At 32.9% G+C, this 23,069-nt stretch overlaps 3 protein-coding genes across 3 annotated transcripts; 1 reads left to right on the top strand and 2 right to left on the bottom strand.

Annotated features, from left to right (window-relative positions):
* Positions 1-1,074: 1,074 nt before the first annotated feature.
* On the top strand, positions 1,075-2,389 carry LOC123212984 (thioredoxin domain-containing protein 9 homolog). The gene is made up of 4 exons (XM_044632268.1): positions 1,075-1,235; positions 1,332-1,607; positions 1,700-1,858; positions 1,940-2,389. The coding sequence occupies exons 1-4, from the start codon at positions 1,212-1,214 to the stop codon at positions 2,120-2,122; spliced, it is 642 nt and encodes a 213-aa protein (XP_044488203.1). The 5' UTR covers positions 1,075-1,211; the 3' UTR covers positions 2,123-2,389.
* Positions 2,390-4,092: 1,703 nt separating this feature from the next.
* Positions 4,093-9,371, bottom strand: LOC123214423. The gene is made up of 6 exons (XM_044634175.1): positions 9,075-9,371; positions 7,637-7,842; positions 7,010-7,301; positions 6,054-6,161; positions 4,837-5,081; positions 4,093-4,453 (listed from the first exon to the last, which is right to left on the bottom strand). Exons 1-6 carry the CDS (start codon positions 9,312-9,314, stop codon positions 4,354-4,356), a joined length of 1,191 nt encoding a protein of 396 aa, XP_044490110.1. The 5' UTR covers positions 9,315-9,371; the 3' UTR covers positions 4,093-4,353.
* A 5,760-nt stretch (positions 9,372-15,131) lies between these two features.
* Positions 15,132-17,518, bottom strand: LOC123214461 (probable indole-3-acetic acid-amido synthetase GH3.1). The gene is made up of 3 exons (XM_044634230.1): positions 17,088-17,518; positions 16,885-16,986; positions 15,132-16,772 (listed from the first exon to the last, which is right to left on the bottom strand). The coding sequence occupies exons 1-3, from the start codon at positions 17,405-17,407 to the stop codon at positions 15,398-15,400; spliced, it is 1,797 nt and encodes a 598-aa protein (XP_044490165.1). The 5' UTR covers positions 17,408-17,518; the 3' UTR covers positions 15,132-15,397.
* Positions 17,519-23,069: the final 5,551 nt, after the last annotated feature.

Below are 23,069 nucleotides of genomic sequence, written 5' to 3'. Positions count from 1 at the left end.
TACTATCAATGTGTTTCCATGCCTCCGCCACTCAGTTCTGAGCAGTCGGACAAGAGAGGCTTCTCTAAGTTAAGGCGTTGACTCAATTGGCTCCACATCTTTTGGATCTGATGCCCTTGATTGTACGATACAGATTCGTTTCACTCAATCTAATTTTTATTCTTTTAATGTTATCTTGTTTGTCACTATTTTTATGAGAACAAATGTAATCATACAATAAAGTTGGAAATAAGATGTTTTATTTTTTTAAATTTAGAATTTAAAATGATAATCTTACCCTTTTATGTTAAATTCTTCTGTGTTTATTAACTAATGGTGGAAAAATTAATAAAGTTAAGGGGGAGCAACAATTGTAATAAAACGTCCGTCTTTTAATTAAATCTATCATAAATTCTTTAAAAATAAAATTCTAATCAAATTGAATGGCAAGTGTGTGAATTATATTTCAAAACTTAATTTAAGGTGTTTTATATTATCAACGCTAATAATATAATTTAATGTCTTAAATTTCAAGTTCTAATATAATTATAAAAATTATTACAATAATATCATATGTATAACTTTTGTTTATAATTTTGTACATAAAAAATGATATGTTATCATGTTATTAAATATTATTTTATTTTTAATTTTTAACTGTTCAATCACATGATGACATGTTATTATTTATATATAAAATTATGCATATAATACTATTCAAATCATTAACACTCTCTGATTAAATAATTACGTGTATAAATATAAGAATAGTATTATATACACAACTAACGCATCATCATATGATTGGATAATTAAAATTTAAAGATAAAATAATATCTAATTATATGATATAATATTATTATTTGTGTAGATAATTTTATTGTAAACATAAATATATTTATGTATTTTTAACAACTTTAAAAGCACATGTCAACTTTTCTACATAGGCTACAATCCTTCTAAATGAGCGCGGTGCAATTAGTAGCCCTTCATTTTTTGTCCGGAGTGCAGACAGCGATACTCTAAATTGGACACCAGGAGCCTTTCATTTTATATTACTTCGGTATTGGCCCAGCCCAAGTTAAATGCCGCCCAAATTTTCACGAACCGAAGCGACAACGTGTTACTCAAATTTTCAGTTTTCGCATCCACACATATCCCTCCCTGTCTGTCTCGTCGATTCGTTTTGAACTGTTGAGAGAGGAGATTCATCTTCCCCGCATTCAACGACGATGGATAATTCTAAAGTTCAAGAAGTATAATTTTTATTTTTTTTTAATTTTACATCTAACATTCCATGGTTAATATTCATACGCATGCATACAATTATTTAAATTTTTTTTTTTTTTCAGATTCTGGAAAAGCAAGTGCTCACGGTGGCCAAAGCCGTAGAGGACAAGCTAGATGAAGAAATCACAGCTCTTGATCGCCTCGATTTGGACGATATCGAAGCTCTGAGAGAGCGGCGGCTGCAACAGATGAAGAAAATGGCGGAGAAGCGCAACCGTTTGATCTCCTTGGGACACGGCGAGTACTCAGAGATTCCCGTCGAAAAAGACTTCTTTTCAATCGTCAAGGCCAGTGACCGTGTTGTTTGTCACTTCTATCGCGACAATTGGCCTTGTAAGGTTAGCTTTGCAATCGATTGCGATTTAATTAAGGGTAGAATCAGAGGTGTGATATGACATTTACATTTAGGTTTTGAAATTTTGACTTGCAGGTGATGGACAAGCATTTGAGTATATTGGCTAAGAAACATATAGAGACTCGTTTTGTGAAAATTCATGCTGAGAAAAGTCCTTTCTTGGCTGAGAGGCTTAAGATTGTTGTTCTTCCAACTCTTGCACTCATTAAAAATGCTAAAGTGGATGATTATGTGGTAAGTTACTGGATCAATAATCAATTTGTGTAATGCTGCTGTTGTTTTCCAATGGTTTTTACTGTGGTGGTGCTGAATTAGGTGGGATTTGATGAACTTGGTGGGACTGATGAGTTCAGTACTGAGGAACTGGAGGATAGATTGGCTAAGGCTCAAGTCATCTTTTTTGAGGGCGAATCGTCTACTCACCTATTCAAGTCTGGGGCACAAACCAAGAGGAGTGTAAGGCAGAGCACTAACCCGGATTCATCAGATTCGGAATGAGTTTGCATTGTCAATAATTTGATCTTATGCTTAAGAAAAAAGTTTATGGATTCAGTTTAGCTGAATTGAGCATTAGGTGATGGTTCAAAAGCATTTTTTTTGTTGTTATAAAAGTGGTGTTATTTATATTAGCTCTGGTGGCATCATGGCATTAAACGTGTGAGTTTTAGAAAGCTGCTTGTGACTTCTTTGGGTGTGTTTTGTGCCTGTTCTCTATGTGGAAGACAGACAGATTCTTTGGAGGTATCCAAATGGTTATTCAAAATACTGCTATTCTTGTTCTTGTGTTTTAATTGTTGAGAGGATTGAAATACTAATGGTGTGACACTTAAATTGTAAGTTGTTAAGAAGTGGTAATTCATGGTCTGGCTGTAACTGATCCTGTAAGCAAAATGAAAAGAAAACTATACTTGATATATCTGATCAATCGTCTTCTCTTATCATCCTCCCCTTATTCCACTGCCTCCTAACTATTACATTATAAAGAGGGATCAGTCTGGAGTCAAGTAATGGTTGAACATGTATGAGGATGGGTTTGAAATTCATGGTAGGTTTGGTTTCAGTGGAAAGCTTATCTCTAGTGGTTGTCAAAAGGAATGATGCTTTTATTTTGCGTCATCTGGTTCTGGATCAAAGAAAGATATATGTGTGTTAAGATTTCTTCCTCTTTTTTTTTGTATGACTACGAATTAGGAGGATCTTTGGATTTGGCTTTTCATTTTGATAGGTGTTAAATAGAGGGAATGAGTTTGAATATTTTGATTGTCAAGGCTAAGCTTAGCTTTGGTTTTCTTTTATGGTGTGTTTCTCAAACAAATTGACCATTTGGATTTCTACATGAAAGAGAATGATGAAAGTGAATTTCTATTTGTGGCTCTTTCTTCATGGTAAAATTGGGTATTGTTATGGTGAAGTTGTGAATGTCTAGCACTCTGTTTCGTATTGTATGTTTAGAAAAAGAGTTGAGGGCCATGAATAATCCTGTTCATTCAGATGAATAAACAAACGAATTGTCGGAGCTCCGTCACAAAAATCATTGCCTATCTGATCGGAGGATATTCTTATTTGACCTTTATCCATGTTTGTATATTAACATTTTTAGTAAAATAATACTAGAAATAAAACAATTAACAAATTTTGATAAAAAATAAATTTTTTAAATGTGACGTGAATGAATTTGAATTGATGCATACCTTAGTATATTCGTTGGAAAAGTTGTGGATGCATCGTTGAATCACATGTAGGCCACTGGGGCTCTTGCACAAATTAACATAGAGGGACAAGAACTCAAGATGTATTAATGTGATATTGAATTATTTTCTCTTTTGGTAAATCATAATATGAATATATGGATTATCAATCTAAATACTAAAATCTCACATATCTATAACTTATTAGGATAATAATAACATTATCGATTATCATATAAAGAATTAATTAATTAATTAATTAAGATGAGTACATTTCCCGCTCATTCTCCAAATACAATATTTCAACCATCGTACATAAGCCTTTAATGAGATATATTCAATTTGGCTCTCCTATTGGTTAGAATGTAATCAAAAATTGTTTAGTGTTCTACATATAATCCGAAATTAATGTTATGCCTACAATTTTTCTACTATAAGCTAATATAACACTTATAAATACAGTCATTGTATCTCAAGATTTACTCGTTCAACTAATCTAGACACAATTTCTGGTTACAAAAAAAAAAAACCACTTATAAATGTGCCATTTCACTTTAATTTATTTCTAGTTAATTGGATAAGTGACTCTAAAGCTAAAATTTTTGTAATTAGATGTAACCATACTCTTGTTTTAAGAAGCTCATTACAAAAAAGACCTACTTTAAGAATCAACTCTCTCAGCTACCAATTCTCCTTTCCAGATAATTTTCACAGTTTATGACCTATTAATCTTCATTCTATTATCAGGAAAAAAATAACATTAAAAACTAAAAGCCCTACTAAAATGAAAATTGAAAATTTTATTTTGGCAAAAGCAAGGAAAAAGAATCAATGTTATGGTAATATATCCATAATTCAAATAAAGACATACCCTTGTATACATTAATAAACTCTCCATCCGCAAAAGCTTAAGTGGCCAAAACTTGTATATCACTTTCAGCTTCTTGTTGGAAGACAAACTTTGTACACAACAATCAACTCCCCTATGTACAGATGTAAGCGTGTGTAATAGAAAGTAAATCTCAAGCAACTTATCCATCATCACATACAATTATTGGCAGCATCACTTGTCAATGAAAGAAGTTGCGTCAGCTCCATCCTGTACTCTAGACCTCGGAGATAGTGTCCTAACAGCATGCACCTAATAGGAGAAAATGAGGAAGAAGATGATGTCGAAAACACAAAATCTTACTGGTTAAACTTCTTAAAAGTTTCTCTAGTTAAGTTGTAAAACAGGAACCTGATACAGTTGTAAAAAGGTACAATTTGTGCTTTCTACTCAAAAAATAACAAAGAAAAAGCTTCTGGGATATATCATTCAAAGTAGAAAGTTCAACTTGCTAAGATTATGTCATTTATTTGACTTCCACAATCCAAGAAATCTAAAATTATCATTCTATGAATCAGTCTCAGCATCTGCTCAGGCCAAATTTTCCAATGTGAAACAAACTTGCCTGAATTAAACTTTTTTTATTTAAAAAAAAAAATGTTGGCTTAAAAAGGAGAGAAAGGAACTGGACTAACCAGAAAAGAAGACGAGCCAGATAGTCCCTAGATAGTGAAATGTGTGGCTGGAACTGAAGTGAAGTATTTTCCACAAGTTCAGCACAATCTTCACTCCCAATATTCACTGCTCCAGTTGTGGTGTTCTCCAATGAAGGGGGAGCTTTAGAATGCATTTTTGGGGAAAGGGTTGCAAGGAGACCATGGACCACAGAGTGGATTGTTTCTCTCAATTCAGGGGATGTAGGCTCTGATAGTTCAGCTACCTGTTCAGAAAAAAAATTGCATTCAAGTGGTAGTAACAACCTGAATTTCATTGCCCAAGAAACACATACATGAAGATATAGAGAAATCTTAACAAATTACTGCTGCAAAGATTCCATATCCAACATTAGCATCCACAATCCACAATAGGAAAAATAAAACTATATTGCATGGAAGTACTGGTAGAGCATGTAGAAAATGTAATGTAGAATCATGTTGCTATAACCTGATGTTTTGCACTGAGCAGGGTCAACAGTTAAACCAAATGCCACACTTCTTGCCATGCAACCATGCGCATGAATTATAATAAAATTTAGCGGCATCAAAAAAAGGATTCTAATGAGAGTAAATAATTGATAGGAACGGAAGGAGGAAATAGAAGTGGCCAGGTAGGAACATTGACTGATGAATACTTGAGAGTATGATTACCATCTACTGAGAACCATATATATTTGAAGGAGAAAGTATGCCATAACTAGCTTACGTAACGACAATGACAATAGAATAACAATGGGGTTGGATACAAAATATTTGTAGAAATAAGCAGTCAACATGCTTGTCAAAGTTAAAACAAAATGATAAGAAATGGCTCTACATGCATAAGAAGGTACATAAAAAGTATCTCCCATGGATATTCTTGCAATACAGGAAGCCCACCCAAAATTTCACTTATTTTTAATATAAAACTGTCAATGTAAGCAATAACAAAGATCATATTGTAAATCAGCACCGGAAATTAGAACACTGCAGAAGAAATGCAACAGGATGCAACTAGTAAACAAATGTCCTGGCATTAAACCCCAATAATCAAAAAGTTGATACTAAGGTATGCAAAAGCTGCATCAAATGATGACACAATACTTCTATTCACTATCCCTAAAGAAAAATGCCTCTACATGAAAATTCCACAACTGGAAATCATTCAAAAAAAAATTGTTTAATCAGCTCTGAATTAGAGCATATTAAGGTAAAACCTTCTCAGGTTGTAACGATCTTAAGTAGTCCAGCAAATCATTCTTTTCTTCTCCAACAAACCGTTGCATTTGAAGAGCAGCACTTTTCCTCTTAACTTCATAGAGTTCCTTCAATAAAGCAAACAAAAGGATATATGAGGCCACATCCAAAGCAAAATAAACAGCCGATTTAGATAAATAAAAGAAGAAAAAGATACAGAGAGTAGTGAAATGTCCAAGATCTGACTTAAGGAAGAAGGAACATGCAACATGCCGGGTTTGATGCATATTTATAAAAATCACACTGGATACTCCAAATCATCTAATAATAAAGATGACTAATAAGTTAGCCAGTCATTACACACAGCTCCACTATCTTCAATTGCAAAAAGTAAGTGTTGAAAATAATGACAGACAAGAAAGAGGGGTCTGTATCCAGTGGCCACAGCATCTGTGTGCACAGGCATGAGAAAGAGTGAACTTCAAATCAGAAATGGCAAGTATCACAAATACTGACCACACACAAGCCTCATCTGAACACTAATACAAATGCACCGAAAGACTCATTCAACACAGACAACTAGTAAAACCGCATCAAATTAGAGTGAGCCCAACAACGGCCACCCATTGAGCTCCACCCAACATCCTTCCAAATAGACAATATGTTAAAAGGCCAATGCAATTATGATTTTTATTATTTTCATATGTATTATGAGACATGTTGCAGATTTCTAGATATTTTATCATCCTGTAGTTCATTCTACAAGGGCCAACAATTATAGGTACATAGGATGCTATAAATCATGTGAAGCTAAACGAATACCAACAACCAAAGTTTAGCTTGAAAACTATCCCATTAAGGTCTACAAAGGAACATCTTAAGCAATTCTACTTGTCAATTATGAGATTCAACAGATTAAAAAGAAAAGAAAAAAACATATTTTTTCAGCCAAAGGAGGTTCCCCAGAATGCAATACCTTTTTTGCTGCAGATAAACAAGACTGAAGATGATGAATATATCGTTGAACTTCAGGGGAAATTTCACTGAGGCCTTCAATATCAATGTCCTCAGATGGGTCATCAATAGTTTTCTCAAGTTCAGATGAGAAGTCTTTTTTCCCAGATTGTTCGTCTATTTTATCACTATCAAGCAACATCTCTTGCAAATCAAATTTGGAACTTTCAGGTGTCTGACTTTCATGATTTACTTCATTTATATCAAGGTTTCTTTCAAGGCAAAGCCTATATTCAGCATTTCTCAATGTATACCTACAGTTCAAGATTAAAAAGGAAAAAGGAAAAAAATTCTTAAGCCTAATAAACATGACTACAATAAAAAAAGAAGGAAATAACCTTGAAAATATCTTATGGCACATGAAGTATGCAAAAAAACTATGATATGACTATCAATTAGCCCAAAATCTACTGACAGTATAAATACATCTAAAATGAGGGAACATGATTAGGTCCAAGAATAAGCATGGATTCCCAGTACCCCACAACTACCAAAATCCCAACTAGCAAAACTAATCAATTTTCCTAGCCAAAAAAAGAATGTAAAATACATTAAAAAAAATAGCAAATAAGGTAGAAGTTGAATATACCCTGTCATCATTGAAGAAATCAATAACTTAGAGAGAGGTTCCCACAAAGCATCAATAGAAACTTGAAACCTGTCTGATGGAAGTAAGCCTAGCATGCTTGAGATGGTCCTTTTCATTGCATCCAAGGTGGTGGAAGAAACATCTTTTTGGACAAGTGTCACATCCAATGGTTCAATCTCTTGTATCATATCTAAGAGGACCGATTTCTAAAAGAAGAAAAATGCAATATCAAGTTAAAATCAATACCGTATAATCAGCATGCTAAAGTACAGACATCTGACAATAATCAAAATAAAACAGTCCAAAGAAAACTTAAAAGTATTCCTAGAATAATTAGAGCATCATACAAACACATATAATGAACACAACATAAATGTGTAATATCACTCAGCCCTTAATTGGAAGAGTGGGCCCCCTAAATCATTTAACTACACAAAGATGATTATAAATTCTCCTCTTACATAACCATAACAAATGAGTTTTAAGCACAGTATTGATATACTCCCTCAAGGTTTTCTGAGGATGCCGTTTTGGTGGGTTTGTTGCAATAATTTAAGAGCTAGCATCTTCCAACTAACAGTGGATTCTTTCACCTGTTTCCCAGATACAACCCTCATGGAAAAACTCATAATTTTTGGAATTAATAATAATACTCTCCAAACATGCTATTATTTGAGCACAATCCTTGTGTGTTACCAAATGTGGAGACATCAGCCTCAACACTCACTATATTTGCAATTTTGCACCAAAAATTTCAAAATGTCGACTCCCGACTGGTTCCATAGCTTCAAAAGTTGCTAACTAGTTTGTAATCATAATGTATGTCAATGTTAACAATTCAGCTCAGTTCATCTCAAGACACTAATTAAAGCTAAAAAAATTAATTACTGATACCTTATTACAAGCCAATTCGTTTGAAACTTTAGTTCTTTTCCACTAGCAAAGGGAACTGAAGAACCTAAAAGAAAACTGAACCTAAATTTTAAATCTTATTGTTCAATAAGTTAAGCCGCATACATATAGAAATATTATCCTCTCCCTGTAGCTTTCACCAGAAACTATCTAAATCCAATATCTGAATGATGAAATTAGCAATTCAAACAATTTTAGAATAGGTGAATTGAATCAATTGAAATCCTATGAAGCTCGATAAACAAACTTAACACTTATACATACATCTCCTCAGCAACTCAACTAGCAGTTACAAACTATAGGAAACTGAATTTGGACTGGAAATCTAAAAGGCAGCAAGCAACAAAAATTTCAATACTTGCTCATTTAAAGCAAATAAAAAAGAGCTGAAACTATTCAATTATTATTCTATCGAAGCTGTACTGAAGGATTCCACACCAATTAGCTCCGAAATAATGAAAAAAAATCACAAATCAAAATAAAATAAAACAGCGAAGCTAAAAATGATAACATTAAAAAAAAAAACCTTAGAGGAACCAGCGGAGCTAAAATTCGACTCGGAGCCGAAATCATCAAAAGACGATGATAATGAAGAAACGATCTTATTAGTGCGGCGTTTTCCATAGTTATGCGAGACGGAAGGGAGACAAAGAGGGGGAGAAGATAAAAGGAATGAAGTGATAGGAAGAAAACGACGACGTTGATAGAGAGATGGAGGAGGAGGCGCTGGAGGAATAGATGAGAAGAAAGAGAGTAGGGTTGCCATACGAAATAACAACCACCAACTCCCTTTCTTTGTTTCTGAGTTTGACTCACTCACGTCTCTGTTTCGCTTCCCTTTGTTTTGCTTGCCCGCTAACTGTTACTTTAACCACGAAGTGACTAGTCGGCTGACGTGGCTTCTCTTTTTCCACATTAATTCACTTTCCTTTATTCTATATTTATCGTTTTTTCTTGCGTTGTTAACCACATCACAAATAATTTTATTTATTAAAAAAATTTATTTCAACTGGAATATGATTTTTTGAAAAGAACTTTGTGAAATATGATGCTATTCTAATTATATAAAATAGTTTCTAAGACCGCATAAATTCATAGAACTGTCCGGCGAATCAATTTTTAAAAATATATATATTGAGAAAAAGTAATTAAATAAAATAATAATTGTAAATGGGGTATATATATAATATTAGTCAATACTCTCAATATAAAATAACCAATAGAATGGGATTGGACAAATTTATCCCTATATACAAAATTAGTCAATACTTCATACATAGTCAATAAACTCAAAATCATTAGTTCAAAATAAGTTAAAATGTTAGTAAAAAGTGGTTAATTTTTTTTTTTATTTTTGGTTTTGAGCTCTTCGTGATTGTTATAATGTTTTTCGTAATGTGTTCATGTTTTCTATTTCGGATTGGAGTTTCTAATCTTTTGTGTTATATGAATGTTGTGTTCTTAGAGTTGAAATTGGTTTACATTTTCAAAAAAAAGTGTTTTAGAAAAATATATATTATATTATCTAGCGTAAATTTTAAATTTTAATTGATAAATGGTTGAATTCTCATTGATAGACATGGTCATATCTATTAAGTAAATTAAAGGTATGGTCATGCTTATTGAATAAATCACACTTAGTGATATGATTTGAACAAAAAATGATAAAATATATTTTTTATATAAATAAAATAGAGCTAAAATTATATATTATTAGGTATAACGACTATTGAAAGATGATTGATATTAGGAGTATTCTCTCTTAGGAGTAAAGTTTGTTTCAAAACATAAATATCCTTTGGGTTTAATACAAAGATTTAGACTCGGTTAAAGGACTTATTCCAACGCAAGGTCTTTTTCTTTTCTCAAATTTTTTTCTATTATCTTTTAAAAATTTAAATATCTATTTATTTATTAAATTTTATTATGATTATCAAGAGTAAAATCGTTATTTTAAAAATTTATTTAAATAATAATAATTTATCTCTATTTTCCTCTTTAGTTTTAAAAACTAATCACTTTTCTCTAACTTAATTTTAAAAAGTTGTTTTTTCACTCCTATCATCCAGGTTTCCTAGAGTTTTTATATTTTAGGGTTAACAATCACTCATTTCAAAGTTTAAAACATTACACTTACACCCTCAAAAATTCATTCCCTCTTTTCAATAATAATTTTTTTGATGATTCACTTTGATCTGTTGTTAACCCTACAATTGACACCTCTTCTCCCTCCTTGATGGTTTTTCGACACAAAAAATGGAGGTTCAAAAAAACATCATTGCAATCATCAGAGGGAGAGAGGTCAGAGAAATAGAAACCTAATAAAGGAAAAATGTAATTTTTTAAAGTTTAATAGGAGAATTATTAGTTTTTTAAATCAAAAAGGGAAATAAATAAAATTTTATTATTTTTAATATATTATTGGTCAAATGATAAATTTACTAGTTAAACTAATTGATTTTATTAATTTTAATAGTCAATGGTTGAGAATTTGAGTTTCAATACTTAATAAATATTAGTTTGTACATTCAACAAATCTTGGGTGGCCCTATTACTTATATTATAATTTTTAAGCTTGTAAAGTCATATGAAGGGTGATTGCCCTTCAAAGGCATTTAAAGTTGGATTGAAATAAGGTGGAATGGAAGGCAAGATTTGGAATAGATAATCTTTCTAAACCCATCACAAGCCAGGATGATTTATACGTTTAAGAAAAACAAATATATATTTTATTTATATTTAGTATTTTTTTATTTTATAAAACGTATTCAGAAATAATTTTTACTATTTTAGTTATATCATGAATTCAAGGGTGTGTTTGTAACTTCTGCTATTAATATTGTCGGTGTAGTTTTAATTATTAGGTCAAACTCCATATTCCACCCAAGGTTCGATGAAGTGACAATTTCTACCTTTTAAGTTTTAAAAGACAAATTCTCCTCTATCATTATTTTTATTAGTAAATATTATAAAGCAAAAGGATAATAAAATCATTTTACATATATTTTTCTATTCAAAATGACATATGTTTGAGAGTAAACTATAAGTTTTGGAAAAGTAAGAGGTGTTAGCAAAATTTTCAAGAGTTTTGGAAATTCAAAAAGTTTTAAAAATTATAAAATGTTAATATGTCTTTCGATAGTTTTAAAAATAATAATTATACTTTCAAAGAATTGAACAAAAAATATTATTTTAAAAGTTGTTAGAGTTTTGATATTTTTAAGGGTTTAAATAATAAGTTTTTAAATTAGTAAAAATATATTAAGTGTTAAATAATTATTTCTAAGAAAATCAAATAATATTCACTAACAAAAATAGAAGACAGTTGGCAATTAGGTTTTTAAAACTTGAAGGGTAAAAATAGTAGTTCATTAAACCTTGGGTGGGAGATGAAATGGCTTAATTTTTATTTTTTATATATATATTTTTGATGTAATTAAATGGGGGGAAAAAGTCTCTATCGATAAAAATATGATGGGTTGGGGGGAAAAGGTCTACTTGATCAAAGAGCCTAGAAGCCCTTTCGATAACATGTTGGCCCAAATTAATAAATAATGCGTGGCCCCTCTAACTCTTGAAGCTCAATCAAGTCTAAAGCTTGGGCCCAGGAGTGATCTTTGAAGGAGGCAACAGTGCATTGTTACAGATGAAACAGTGATATACATATTTTTGATAAGGAGAAACCCCACCCGAGTTAGTCTCTTTTCAAAACCAAACAAATCACTGCATCAACAAAAATCTAAGAGTTTAATTTTATAATATTATTGAAACAGATTTAAACTCATATTTTTTTATATTTAAATTTTTTTCTTTTATCACTTGAACTATCTTTTTAAAGTTATGGATATTATATTCAATTTGACTAGTTCTCACGTCTTAGTAGAGTTAGAGGCACGAAAACCCACAGCTGAAAACTCAATCCATTTTTTCCACGAGAATTTCTTGCAAGGATAAAAATTTTAGTAGGAAGTTTCTTGGAAAATTAATGCAATATCTAAAACAAATTTGATAAAGAAAGTATTAAATATTTACCAACTTATACCATTGTTCGTGAATGGCAAACATTAAGATGAAGAAAGTGACATAACATCCGAGGCCATTCAATTACAGGATGACTTCAAATTTGGGTGGCCGCTGCTGATTAGCAAACCTGAAAGTTGAGCAGATAAAATAGGTTAAATTAAGGCAAAAAGCAGTTGAAGGACAAGCGGACCAACAAGTCATATCAATAAATCCATCTTTGTACCAATAATTCAGAACAAACAATGAGTTGGTCTTGGAAACGTTTCTGATTTGGTCTCCTATGGATTCAATGTATCACCAATACAGCTTGTTTCTGGACAAAAAGATAGAAGCAACAGTACAGCTGCTAATACCAGAAACTATACATACCTTTTTCTGCAGCCAACCTAACCCAAGGACCACAAAGTTCTGTGGTTTTACAAAGCTATGAAACTGTATCATATCCTCTGTATCTCTTTAATACTTGATAAAAGTAATCATTCAAAAGCGCAGAAAGTGAAATATCAAGCAACAGTTTGGGTTAAAGATACAGAGCAGCCGGCTTCAACCTTTACATCAAATTCTCCACTATTGCTCAGAGAACATCAATAACTTTAGTGTCTTTCAACTTCAAAATTTAATGATACCATGTTACACCAAGTTTTCATATTCAATGAACAGAGGGACTTGTTCATCCAACTTTATACCAGTTGTCACCTCATAATTATGAATACCTTGATTGTTGGATAAGGGTTTCAACTTTCAACCCGAATTGTCCCTGAGAAATTTAATTCTTCTAAACAGAGGATTATAACGGCATGTTTTTATTTTCGTATTTATTTTACAGTATTGCATTGCGGACAAATTGGGTCCTTAACATTGTCCCAGGTGCCCTAAGTTGACCCAACAACTGTGTTGGTTAGCCGTGGATGTGAGCCAGGGTGGTTCTAGCTTGTTTACCAATTTGGCTCATACAAGCCTGAAACAATTTCGATTAGATGAGCAAGAGTTCAGGTCTAAGTATTTTATATTGTCGAGCTCAAGTTCGGGGGTGTTTGATTTGTTTAAGCCTGTAAATTTGAAAAAACTCAATTTGAATAAGTCAAAATAACAATGTTTTGACTAATACAGATTAAGACAATGACAGGGGACAAAGGCATCCTATTTGTGGAAGGAAAACAAGGCTGAAACATGAAAAAAAAAGATGTCGAAGGATGATCAAGGCAAAAGAGAGTTTGGGTGAAAGATGTTTCTCAATTCTTTGTCGTTTCCGTCTCCGATGAAGAAGGCATGGAAGGAGGGATTATAGTGGCTAGTAAGTTTGCTGGAGAGGGAGGGAGAGAGACTAGAGACAAAGGCTTTTGAAGATGTTGACAGTTTTAAAACCCTAAGGGGAAATGGTCATTTTTCAAACTTTAGGTAAGAGAAAATAATTAGTTTTTAAATTAAGGGGGAGAGGGATGTGATAAATTTTTGGGTTTTTTTTTTTTATTGTTTAGCTAAATGACATTTTTAACTTTAATTCTAACAATAAGTTTTAATAAAATGATGGGTATTTGAGTTTTTGAAAGTTAGTGAGTGAGGTATTGAGTTTTCATTAAACCTTGGGTGGGAATAAGTCTTTTGGCCTATTCATTATTATTATTAGGCCAAAAGATTTATTCTCACCTAAGGTTTGGTGTATTCCCAAACTTTCACCGATAAAATTTTAAAAATTCAAATACCGATCTTTCTATTAAAATTCTTAATTAAAATTAAAGGTAAAATTGTTATTTAACAAAAAAAATATTAAAAATTTAAAATTTTATCACATTTTTTCTTTAATTAAAAAAACTAACTATATTCTTTTACCTTAAAGTTTGAAAAACTCACTTTTTTTCTGTAGGGCTTTTGTCCTCTTTCTCTGGAATTGACTTCATGTTCCCACCCATGCGTTGATTGACTCTCTCTCTCTTTATCTTCAATTTCATTTCATCGAAATTGGCCAAATTGAACGATGTTCAATTGCTCCCAATTCAAATGTTGACTTCAATTGTTCCCAATTTCAATTGCTCCCAATTTAGAGAGCTCACTTCTGACTTCAATTGCTCCTGACAAAGAGAGAAAGAGAGAGAGTAAGCAACTTCAATTTAGAGCGCCAACTTCCAACTTCGATTACTCCTGATAGAAAGAGAGAGAGTCAACCAATACATGAGTGGGAAGACAAAGTTGACCGATTGGATTTCAATCTCATGAGAAAGAAGAAAAAATTGTAGGAGGAAAAACGAACTTTCCAAACCCTTAAGTGGGAAAAAATTGTTTATTTTTTCAACTAAGTGAAATTTTTTTAATTTTAACTAAAAAATTTAATAAAATAATAAATATTTAAGTTTTTTAAAATTTCACAAATAGAAATTTGATAATACACCGAACCTTGGATGGGAATAAGTTTTTAGGCCTTATGATTATTATTTATAAAAATATAACAATTATGATATGTAATTGTCAAGTGTTATATAATAATTTGTTTCTTTTGTAAGAGTTGAATTGCTAGGCAGGCATAAACAAATCAAATCAAGTGAAAGATGAAAAGATAAGGATGTCCTAAAAAGCAACCTCGCTTCCATGATCCATTATCTTACATTACATGAAACCAACAATTCATTGGGAGAAACATCTAAAAGGGTCACATCTTTTCCACTAATAGAATATGCTTAACCCTAAATATCCTAATCGACATAAAGAAAACGAAACTACTCCGATATGACCCAAAAAAAAAAACAAAACAAATAAGAAAATACAAAGAGAATCTCTACTTCTATTCCATGCATTGACTTGCTCCGGTCGGTGCACAGAGTAATTATCACATCACCGTCTTCTCTCCGGGGTCCAATGCGGCAAAGCTGGGCTAAAATGCGCCGAAACTACCCTTGAATCCAGTAATTCAACGATGGGTGTAAAATTAACACACCTGGGCACCTTGTACTGATTGATCGATGCGCCTCTTGATATGGCGTAATCCATTAACTCCTCAAACGTTCCGTTTCTCACTACGCGTATCTCCAGTGGCCCAATCGAGTTGTCCGCAACTCTCCCTTGTCGGTACACTGAGTTCAGTGACTCCTCCATTGCTAGACAACACTGGTTCAACGCCTCTTTTGTGGGGGAATTTGCAGAGTCTTTAACCAGTAACTCCCAGTAAATCACATAGTGGCCTGGGATTGTTTTCGTGTCGGCGTAGCTCGTGTATTCCACCACGCTGGTGTTGAATTCTCGTAAGAGTTGAGAGGCGTTCTGGACGGCGGCTTGCAACTCAGCTTCGTCGGTTTTGTCTGAGTCAATGCTGAGTAAGACGTTCTTTCTCCTAACGAAATGGAACTGCGGGGCTGAGTTGTGGAAACCAGTGACTCGGAGAATATCACCGACTCGGTATCTGTACAAGCCTGCGTAAGTGGTGATAACCAGCTCGTATTCTTTGCCAACTTCAACATCGACAAGGTCAACGAGTTTCGGAGGTGAGTCACGAGTCAACCCGGCTGTGCCGGGCTCGTGAGGCAAAAACTCGAAATAAGCCATGTTTGGCATGATGGTATAAGAAACTTCCGATGGCTTGCACATGGGGTTAAGGTTTAGGCCGAAGTAACATTCCGATGAAGCATACATCGTGCATGCTAAAGGCAACCCACCGCTGTAATAATCAAGTGTAGGAATGTATTGAGCCATAGCGCCAGTGACAATTACGTCTAAATATTTGGTGTTTGGCCAAATTCTGGTGATAATTCCCTCCCAATTATCTTTTGAACATTCATTTCTGATAAACTCTGCAAGCTCCTGGTCAGGCTTGAGAATTTTCTCAATGCAATCTCTTATCGAAGGGTCTGCGATCCTCTGGTTCAGAGTGCCAGTTCCGATATCATTGGCAAGTGTTTGCCAATGGAGCTGGAGGAATCTGATGGCTCTGAGCAAGCCGGAGGCGAAGACGGCGCCGAGTCTGAGTACTTGTTGGCGCTCCAACAGGCCGCATAGCATTTGTGAGTACATGCTCTGGAATGAGTCGGCGCAGAGAATGGTCTCGTTGGGGCTGGTGTAGACCATGTGTGGGTCATATGGTCTGGTCTTGAAGTGGTCACTCTTGTAGTAGCTGGTGAGCACCGGGCGAGCCAAGAGCCCACCAGGGGTCTTTGTTTCGGATTTCACAAACAAAAAATAGAGGCCTTTGCCCTTGTCCAACCCAGGCACATAACTGTTGCATCAAAAACGCGTTTCGTTAGATAATTAAACACATGCTGATGACCAAATTTGAAGCATCAGTAATAAATTTTACATGGCTTTTATTTAGATTAATTGATACTTACAGATTCATTACTGGCATGAGAAGACTGTAAAGCAATTGGCGACGATCCAGCTCTTCTTGAATGGTCGGCATGAGCTTTCTTTCACCGGCAGAAGTTCCAGAGCTGCAATTTAAAAAAAAAAAATAGCACAGCATTTAGCTTGAATTTTCTATTTTTGCTGCATTTGATACAGAATTACGATGAAAATTGATAAAGATACAGACCTGGTGAGGAATTCAGAGATGGGATGTGCTGACAGAATAGCAGAACGATCACCATTAGCGATACGTTGAATTTCAGGCATAAGATCTTCATAAGTAATCACAGGAAGTTTTGACTTAAAAGTCTCTCGATCAGTGGCTCCGTCCAGTTTGAAACGTTTGAGGTACTCAACCTCTGCGTTTCGGCTCAAGATTTCGGCCAGAACTTTCTCCTGAACCATATCGGCATTTCTCGTGGTTTCCTCTATGAATTGTAAGGCTTTTGCGTCTTTTTCACATACTGGAGGGCCAAGTGGAGATGAAAGAGCGGAATCAACAGCCATTGTTTGAGAGAAATTTTGAGAGACAAAAGAAAGATTACTATTCAGAGAGTTGCAAAGAGTTTGTTATTGGCAGAAGAGAGAAATCAAACGAGTGTTGTGGTGTGTGAAATTTGGTTTGCCCCGTGTGGCTTTATATAGTGGCGAGAGGCTTCTGAGGAAGTGACACGTCAGAGACATGTCAGCAAGATTGGACCCAGCAGATAGTCAAAGACAAAGAGGAAGGTTGGGAGGACGCCGATGGACGGCCGATAGTAATGTAGGGTGAAGAGGGGGACAAATGGTGGCCCACAACACGTAGACCTGGCATGAAATGAGGCATGTGGGGTTAGGTGACCGCCATGTCAGCGGAGCATTAGGAGTGAGAGAGGGGTCACACATACATACGCGTACGTAACCACGCGGCTGTATTTGGGGTAAAACTGTTGGGTTTTGACAACGATAGCTTCTCTGCGTGTGAGGCAATTGTTACAATGACACTCGTAGCACGTGAGACAAATGCCCTGCCTAAAACATAAGAAACAAATGCTGAATCGTCACTATTTGCCATGCACTCTTAAAACCAAAAATAGAAATACAAATTTCGTGATCAAACCAAAAAGGATTTCCAATTTTCTAATAATCGGTTACCAAATTCCAATTCGTTTTGTTTTATAAAAAAGATCCACGTGAACATTTCAAAATTGACATATTTTGGTCTTCGAATTCACCGAAATTGTGATAAGTTTGGCAGGGCAAACGTTATAACAAGGCAACCAACGAATTTCTTTTAAATTTGTTTTAATATTACAAAGATATTTGAGATATACGATGGAGCCGCATGTTTGCATTTGAATTATGACATAGCAACTCAATAAATTATGTATAATACATGGGTGATGTGTTCTTGTCCCATAACCTTATAAAAATATTATAAGCATGTTACATGCTTCAACTTAAATATTGTGTATTTTCGTAAATAATATATGCTAGTTATTATTATTATTATTATTGACAACAGTCCCACTTTAGTCTTGCTACAAAAAAGGGACACCTCATATTTATTACTGTCTATTTATCTTTATTTACTTTTTATTAATAGAGCTTCAACAGAAAATGACTTTTCATTAATTCAGATTGGTAGCAATGCCCCAGTTCTTTTTTGTCCACAGCATGTTCCCTGTATAATACAGAAAGAAATGAGTAATTGTAACATAGCAGAAATAATATTTAACGGCTGAAAGCAGCTGGCACATTAGTCTGAAAATTGTAGAATAATTTCACGTGCGTGCTTTCTTTCTTGTCTGGAAAAAAACGATCGTTTTAAAGAGAAATTACTTTGTTTTGCAGTGCAGATGTATGTCATTTAGAAATCGAAAATTTCAACATCAATACCTAATTTTTAAGGACTCAGAGTTTATTTCTTTCTTGCCTTTAAGTTATATATTCAACGTATTAAGATGGAGGCTGGATACTTCATTTTATTGGTCAGCCAAGCCGACCATAAATTTTTATGTAATGCTTAGAAAAGCAAAATAATTGGTGGGTTTAATCAATTTTTAGATATAAATTCAAGTGTGAGTGATGATGTAACTGAATTAATATTAAATTGAAGAGTCCAATTATTCACTATAATAACTTGGCTCAAATGGTTGGGGCCTGAGGGGTTAACTTGCGTTAATGTGATGATTGACGAATAATAATATTATTATTATTGTCATTAACTTAGACTTGAACCATCAAAATGATATAATATATAGTTTTATAATAATAAGAATTCAAGTCCTCAACCGACATTACATTAGCCCTTTCGTCTTCCATAAAAATTAGTCGCTTCCAATGGTGGCGAGGTCAGCGTACATCTTCTAGTAGATATAACTTGTACATTACCAACTCTACTTCATTGAAGCAAGAGCTGACACTTGGTATTAATGAAAAGACAAGAAATTGCGGAGCAATGCTTCACTAAAACAACGCAAAGTTAGTCCAAATTTGGCCATTTATAAATGGCCAATGGATTGTTCCCACCCAAAGAATGCATTTTTTCAAATTTTCATCCATTAATTTTAAAAAACTTATTTATCTACTTATAAATAGTTAAGTTAAGTTTATTAAATTTAAGGGTAAAATCATCATTTTATCTATAATATTAAAAATAAATTAGAATTTTATTTTCTTTTTTTTTCTCTCTTAAACTCTAAAACCTAACAATTTTCTTCATACGATTTAGTTTTCAATTATGGGTGACATCTCTGGCACCATCATCGGTAGCTCTCCCTCCCGACATTTCTTCTTTCTTTGATGGCCCCTCTCTTGATATTTATCTCTCCTCCGATTGACTATTCAAATCGAAAAGATGAAGTGTTTTGTCGAAAAGACGAAGTGTTTTATCAAGAAGATGAATAGCTTTGTCAGGAAGATGAAACTCTTTGTCTTCTTAGACAAAGATGAGAGATCTCATCTTCGTCTAGGAAGACAATCATTATCCTAGAAGAAGACAAAGATGACTCATCTTCTTTTGGAAGATGAAAACACTTGTCTTTGTCAAAAAAGATCAAAAGCTTCATTTTTTGGCTTGAATAGCCAACCAGAGAAGAAAGAAATGTCGAGAGAGACATCATCGGAGGAAGAGAAAATATCGAAAGAGAGAGATCATCGAAGATATTGTTGAGAATTGAAAACTAAACTCTAGGGGAGAAAATATTATTTTTTAAAATATGGTTTATGAAAGAATTATTAGTTTTTAAGGTTTAAAAGAGAAAAATAAGATAAAATTTTGAGATATTATAGTTTTAATAACTCCAATAATTTATAGGTGGATAAATAGAGTTTTCAAAATTAAAGACAAGAGTTTGGGCCAAAAGCTTACTTTGGGCGGGAATAAGTCTTTTGGCCTTTATAAATTCAAATATTTAAATAAACTTTGGGATGACTTGCCCCAATGGCTAAGCATAGATTTCTTGCCGGCTTTAAAGAGCCATTGTACTGGCATGCAAGGACTTTTGATATATATATATATATTTTTTCCATATCAAGTTTGGATGGACGTGTGTTACCTTTCTTTGTTTTGGTATCCACAGTTAGGTTTTTATGGAAAATTTAAGTTTTATGAATTACGTCTTTTTGATTATTTTTAATTATTAACTGAAATTAGAGACTCGTTGATTCTTGACTAACATAAAGTAAACTCTTTTATTGATTTGATTTAATATAAATATGTCATGAACTTGTGTCACGGCAAGTTTCTCATTAATTTCGGCAAAATATATATTAAACTTAGATTTTTATACATATATAAATCGCTTTCAGAGTATCAATTGTCTACGGTAGTATTCATTCAACTAATTTAGGCACAAGCGAAAATTAATGGAAAAGATTAAGGTGGTCCTGTTTTGTTTCAAAAAGTCTTAAGATATTAGGCAATTAAGCTCAGTTCACTAATCCCACCACGGCATCATTATGAACCACACTAGTTTTTCCAAGATGATTAGGTAGATTGATTATTGCCATTATTAACATTTAATTCTGCAAAATTAAGATCATTTTTTGTTACAAAGATACAAACTGAGGGGCCGTACCGGCCAAAGTACAACTTGTATAAGCACAGGAATTATTGAGATATTGTTTCATTAAATTCCACAGCACAGTCTTTGAGATGGCTCGTGTTCCTCCAATGTACAACTTACCCTTGTTTCATTGAAACCAGACGCTTGTGCCCAAAGTCATAATCTCTTCTTTAGTGGACAACTTTGTTCATCTTGCTAATTAACAAAGCATTAAGGATTAAGCACGAAATCATAAGGTGATTTGGTTTTTGGTCAGAGGTTATTTTTATATCTGTCAATTTATCAATTGGGCGCCGACTTGGTAATGCTTTAACTTCTTCCAACTCTTTAGATTGACAATGTGCTTTCTTGTTTGAACATCAACTTCAATGGTGAACTCTTTTAGTTTATTGGGCAGGTATCCCTCAAGATATGGCTTCTCAATTTTCTTCGGGTTTTGTAATTTGAATAGGATTATTCTTATTTAAAAAAAAATCTAAAATATATTTTATAAAACATCTTTTGAAAAGCATACCATAGAAATTAAACCAATGGAGAAAATATGATTACTGGTTGATTAGGAAGGAGAGGCTTTGTGAATAGAGATGAAAAACAATCATACCAAGGCAACTTCTTTTAGTTTTAGGGCTCTAGACGTGGATGATTAATTAATTTTCTCACTAATTATAAAAAATTATTAAGGAAATCCATTCTTAACATTACAAAAAAGATAAGAGCATGTGTTTGGTAAATATAACTCATCAAAATATTTTTTTTATTGAATTAAAAATAAATCATAAAATTGTAAAAAGTTTACTTATATTTAAAATTACATTAGAGATTCTACTTGTATTGTATATACTATTTTACCCTTTTCTTATACAAAAATTTTTGTAATCGGAAAGATGAAAGGAAACGAAGAGAGTTGAAATACTAAACCCTCATGAAGTTTTATATACTACCAAAAACCCCCTAAGGTTTTTGAAATAATAATTTTGCACTAAGTTATTAAAGTGTCAGTTTTTTTGTAACACTAAAAATTAATAGTACAAAAATTTCTTTTATTTAAAAAACCTAAGGGGATGTTTGTTATTTAATTAAACCTTAGGAAGATTATTGTTATTAACTAATAAACTATGGTGAGAAATTTGAGTGATAATATATTATGAATACGTAAGTAAGTATATATTTGATATATATCATCAGTTAATTAAATAAAAAATAAAATAAAATAAAATAAAATTATATAATAATATATAATTTATACATTTATTTATTAATTTAAAAATGGTAAGCATATCATTGATTAAGAAAAGAAAGAGTCAAGGAAATGGAAAACGGCACAGTTTTATATTTTGCATCACATTTTTATCCCAAAAGTCCATCCTTGACTTAGGCAATCACTGTCTTCTCTTTCCAATTGAAGTGCTTTGCACTTGCACAAGAAGCATCAAGGAACCGTCGTTCTTGCAACTTCACCTGGAACAAATTAAAAAAGTGAGATTCTAATGTTAAATAATTATGTAGCAGCTTTTGCTGACAGCTAATTTGTGGTATTGACCGAAGACTCGAGTTCACCAATCAAGACTCGAAGAGTAAACTAAGGCCTTGTGCTTTTCTGTGACGTGCTGTGAAACTTCCCTACACCTTGTTCTTTGACTTCCCTTCAGTGATTGAGCAACGTGAATCACAGTTACAAATTATTTAGGACCACTATGTAAAGTAAAAAAGTTAAAACCATATGTAAACAATGGGAGGATATTTATATAAAATCATATAATTGACTAATTGTAAATTTAATATAAAATAATATATAATCATATTATAAGTGATTTTAATATTAATTATGCCAAGCGTAACATATATTATAGATAATAGTTTTACCCAAATTTAGAGATTTTAGCCCTCCTAGGAGGAGAATTTTTGATAGAAATGGAGAAAAGAAAAGATATAGAGACAAAAAAAATTGTAGCAATCGAAGATGAGAATACATGTATTCTCTTCCTACCTCTGTTCTCATCTTTATCTATTTATATTAATATATTTACTTAAAATAATAACCTATCTTTGTAGTTTTAGATTGTTTATATTTTTTAAATTTATTTAAGTTTTATTATGCATATTAAAATAATTAATATATG

This window comes from Mangifera indica, chromosome 4 (assembly GCF_011075055.1).
Source record: "Mangifera indica cultivar Alphonso chromosome 4, CATAS_Mindica_2.1, whole genome shotgun sequence".
NCBI lineage: Eukaryota > Viridiplantae > Streptophyta > Magnoliopsida > Sapindales > Anacardiaceae > Mangifera > Mangifera indica.
The sequence above is the reverse complement of the archived record's forward strand: the minus strand, read 5'-3'. Positions and strand labels throughout refer to the sequence as shown.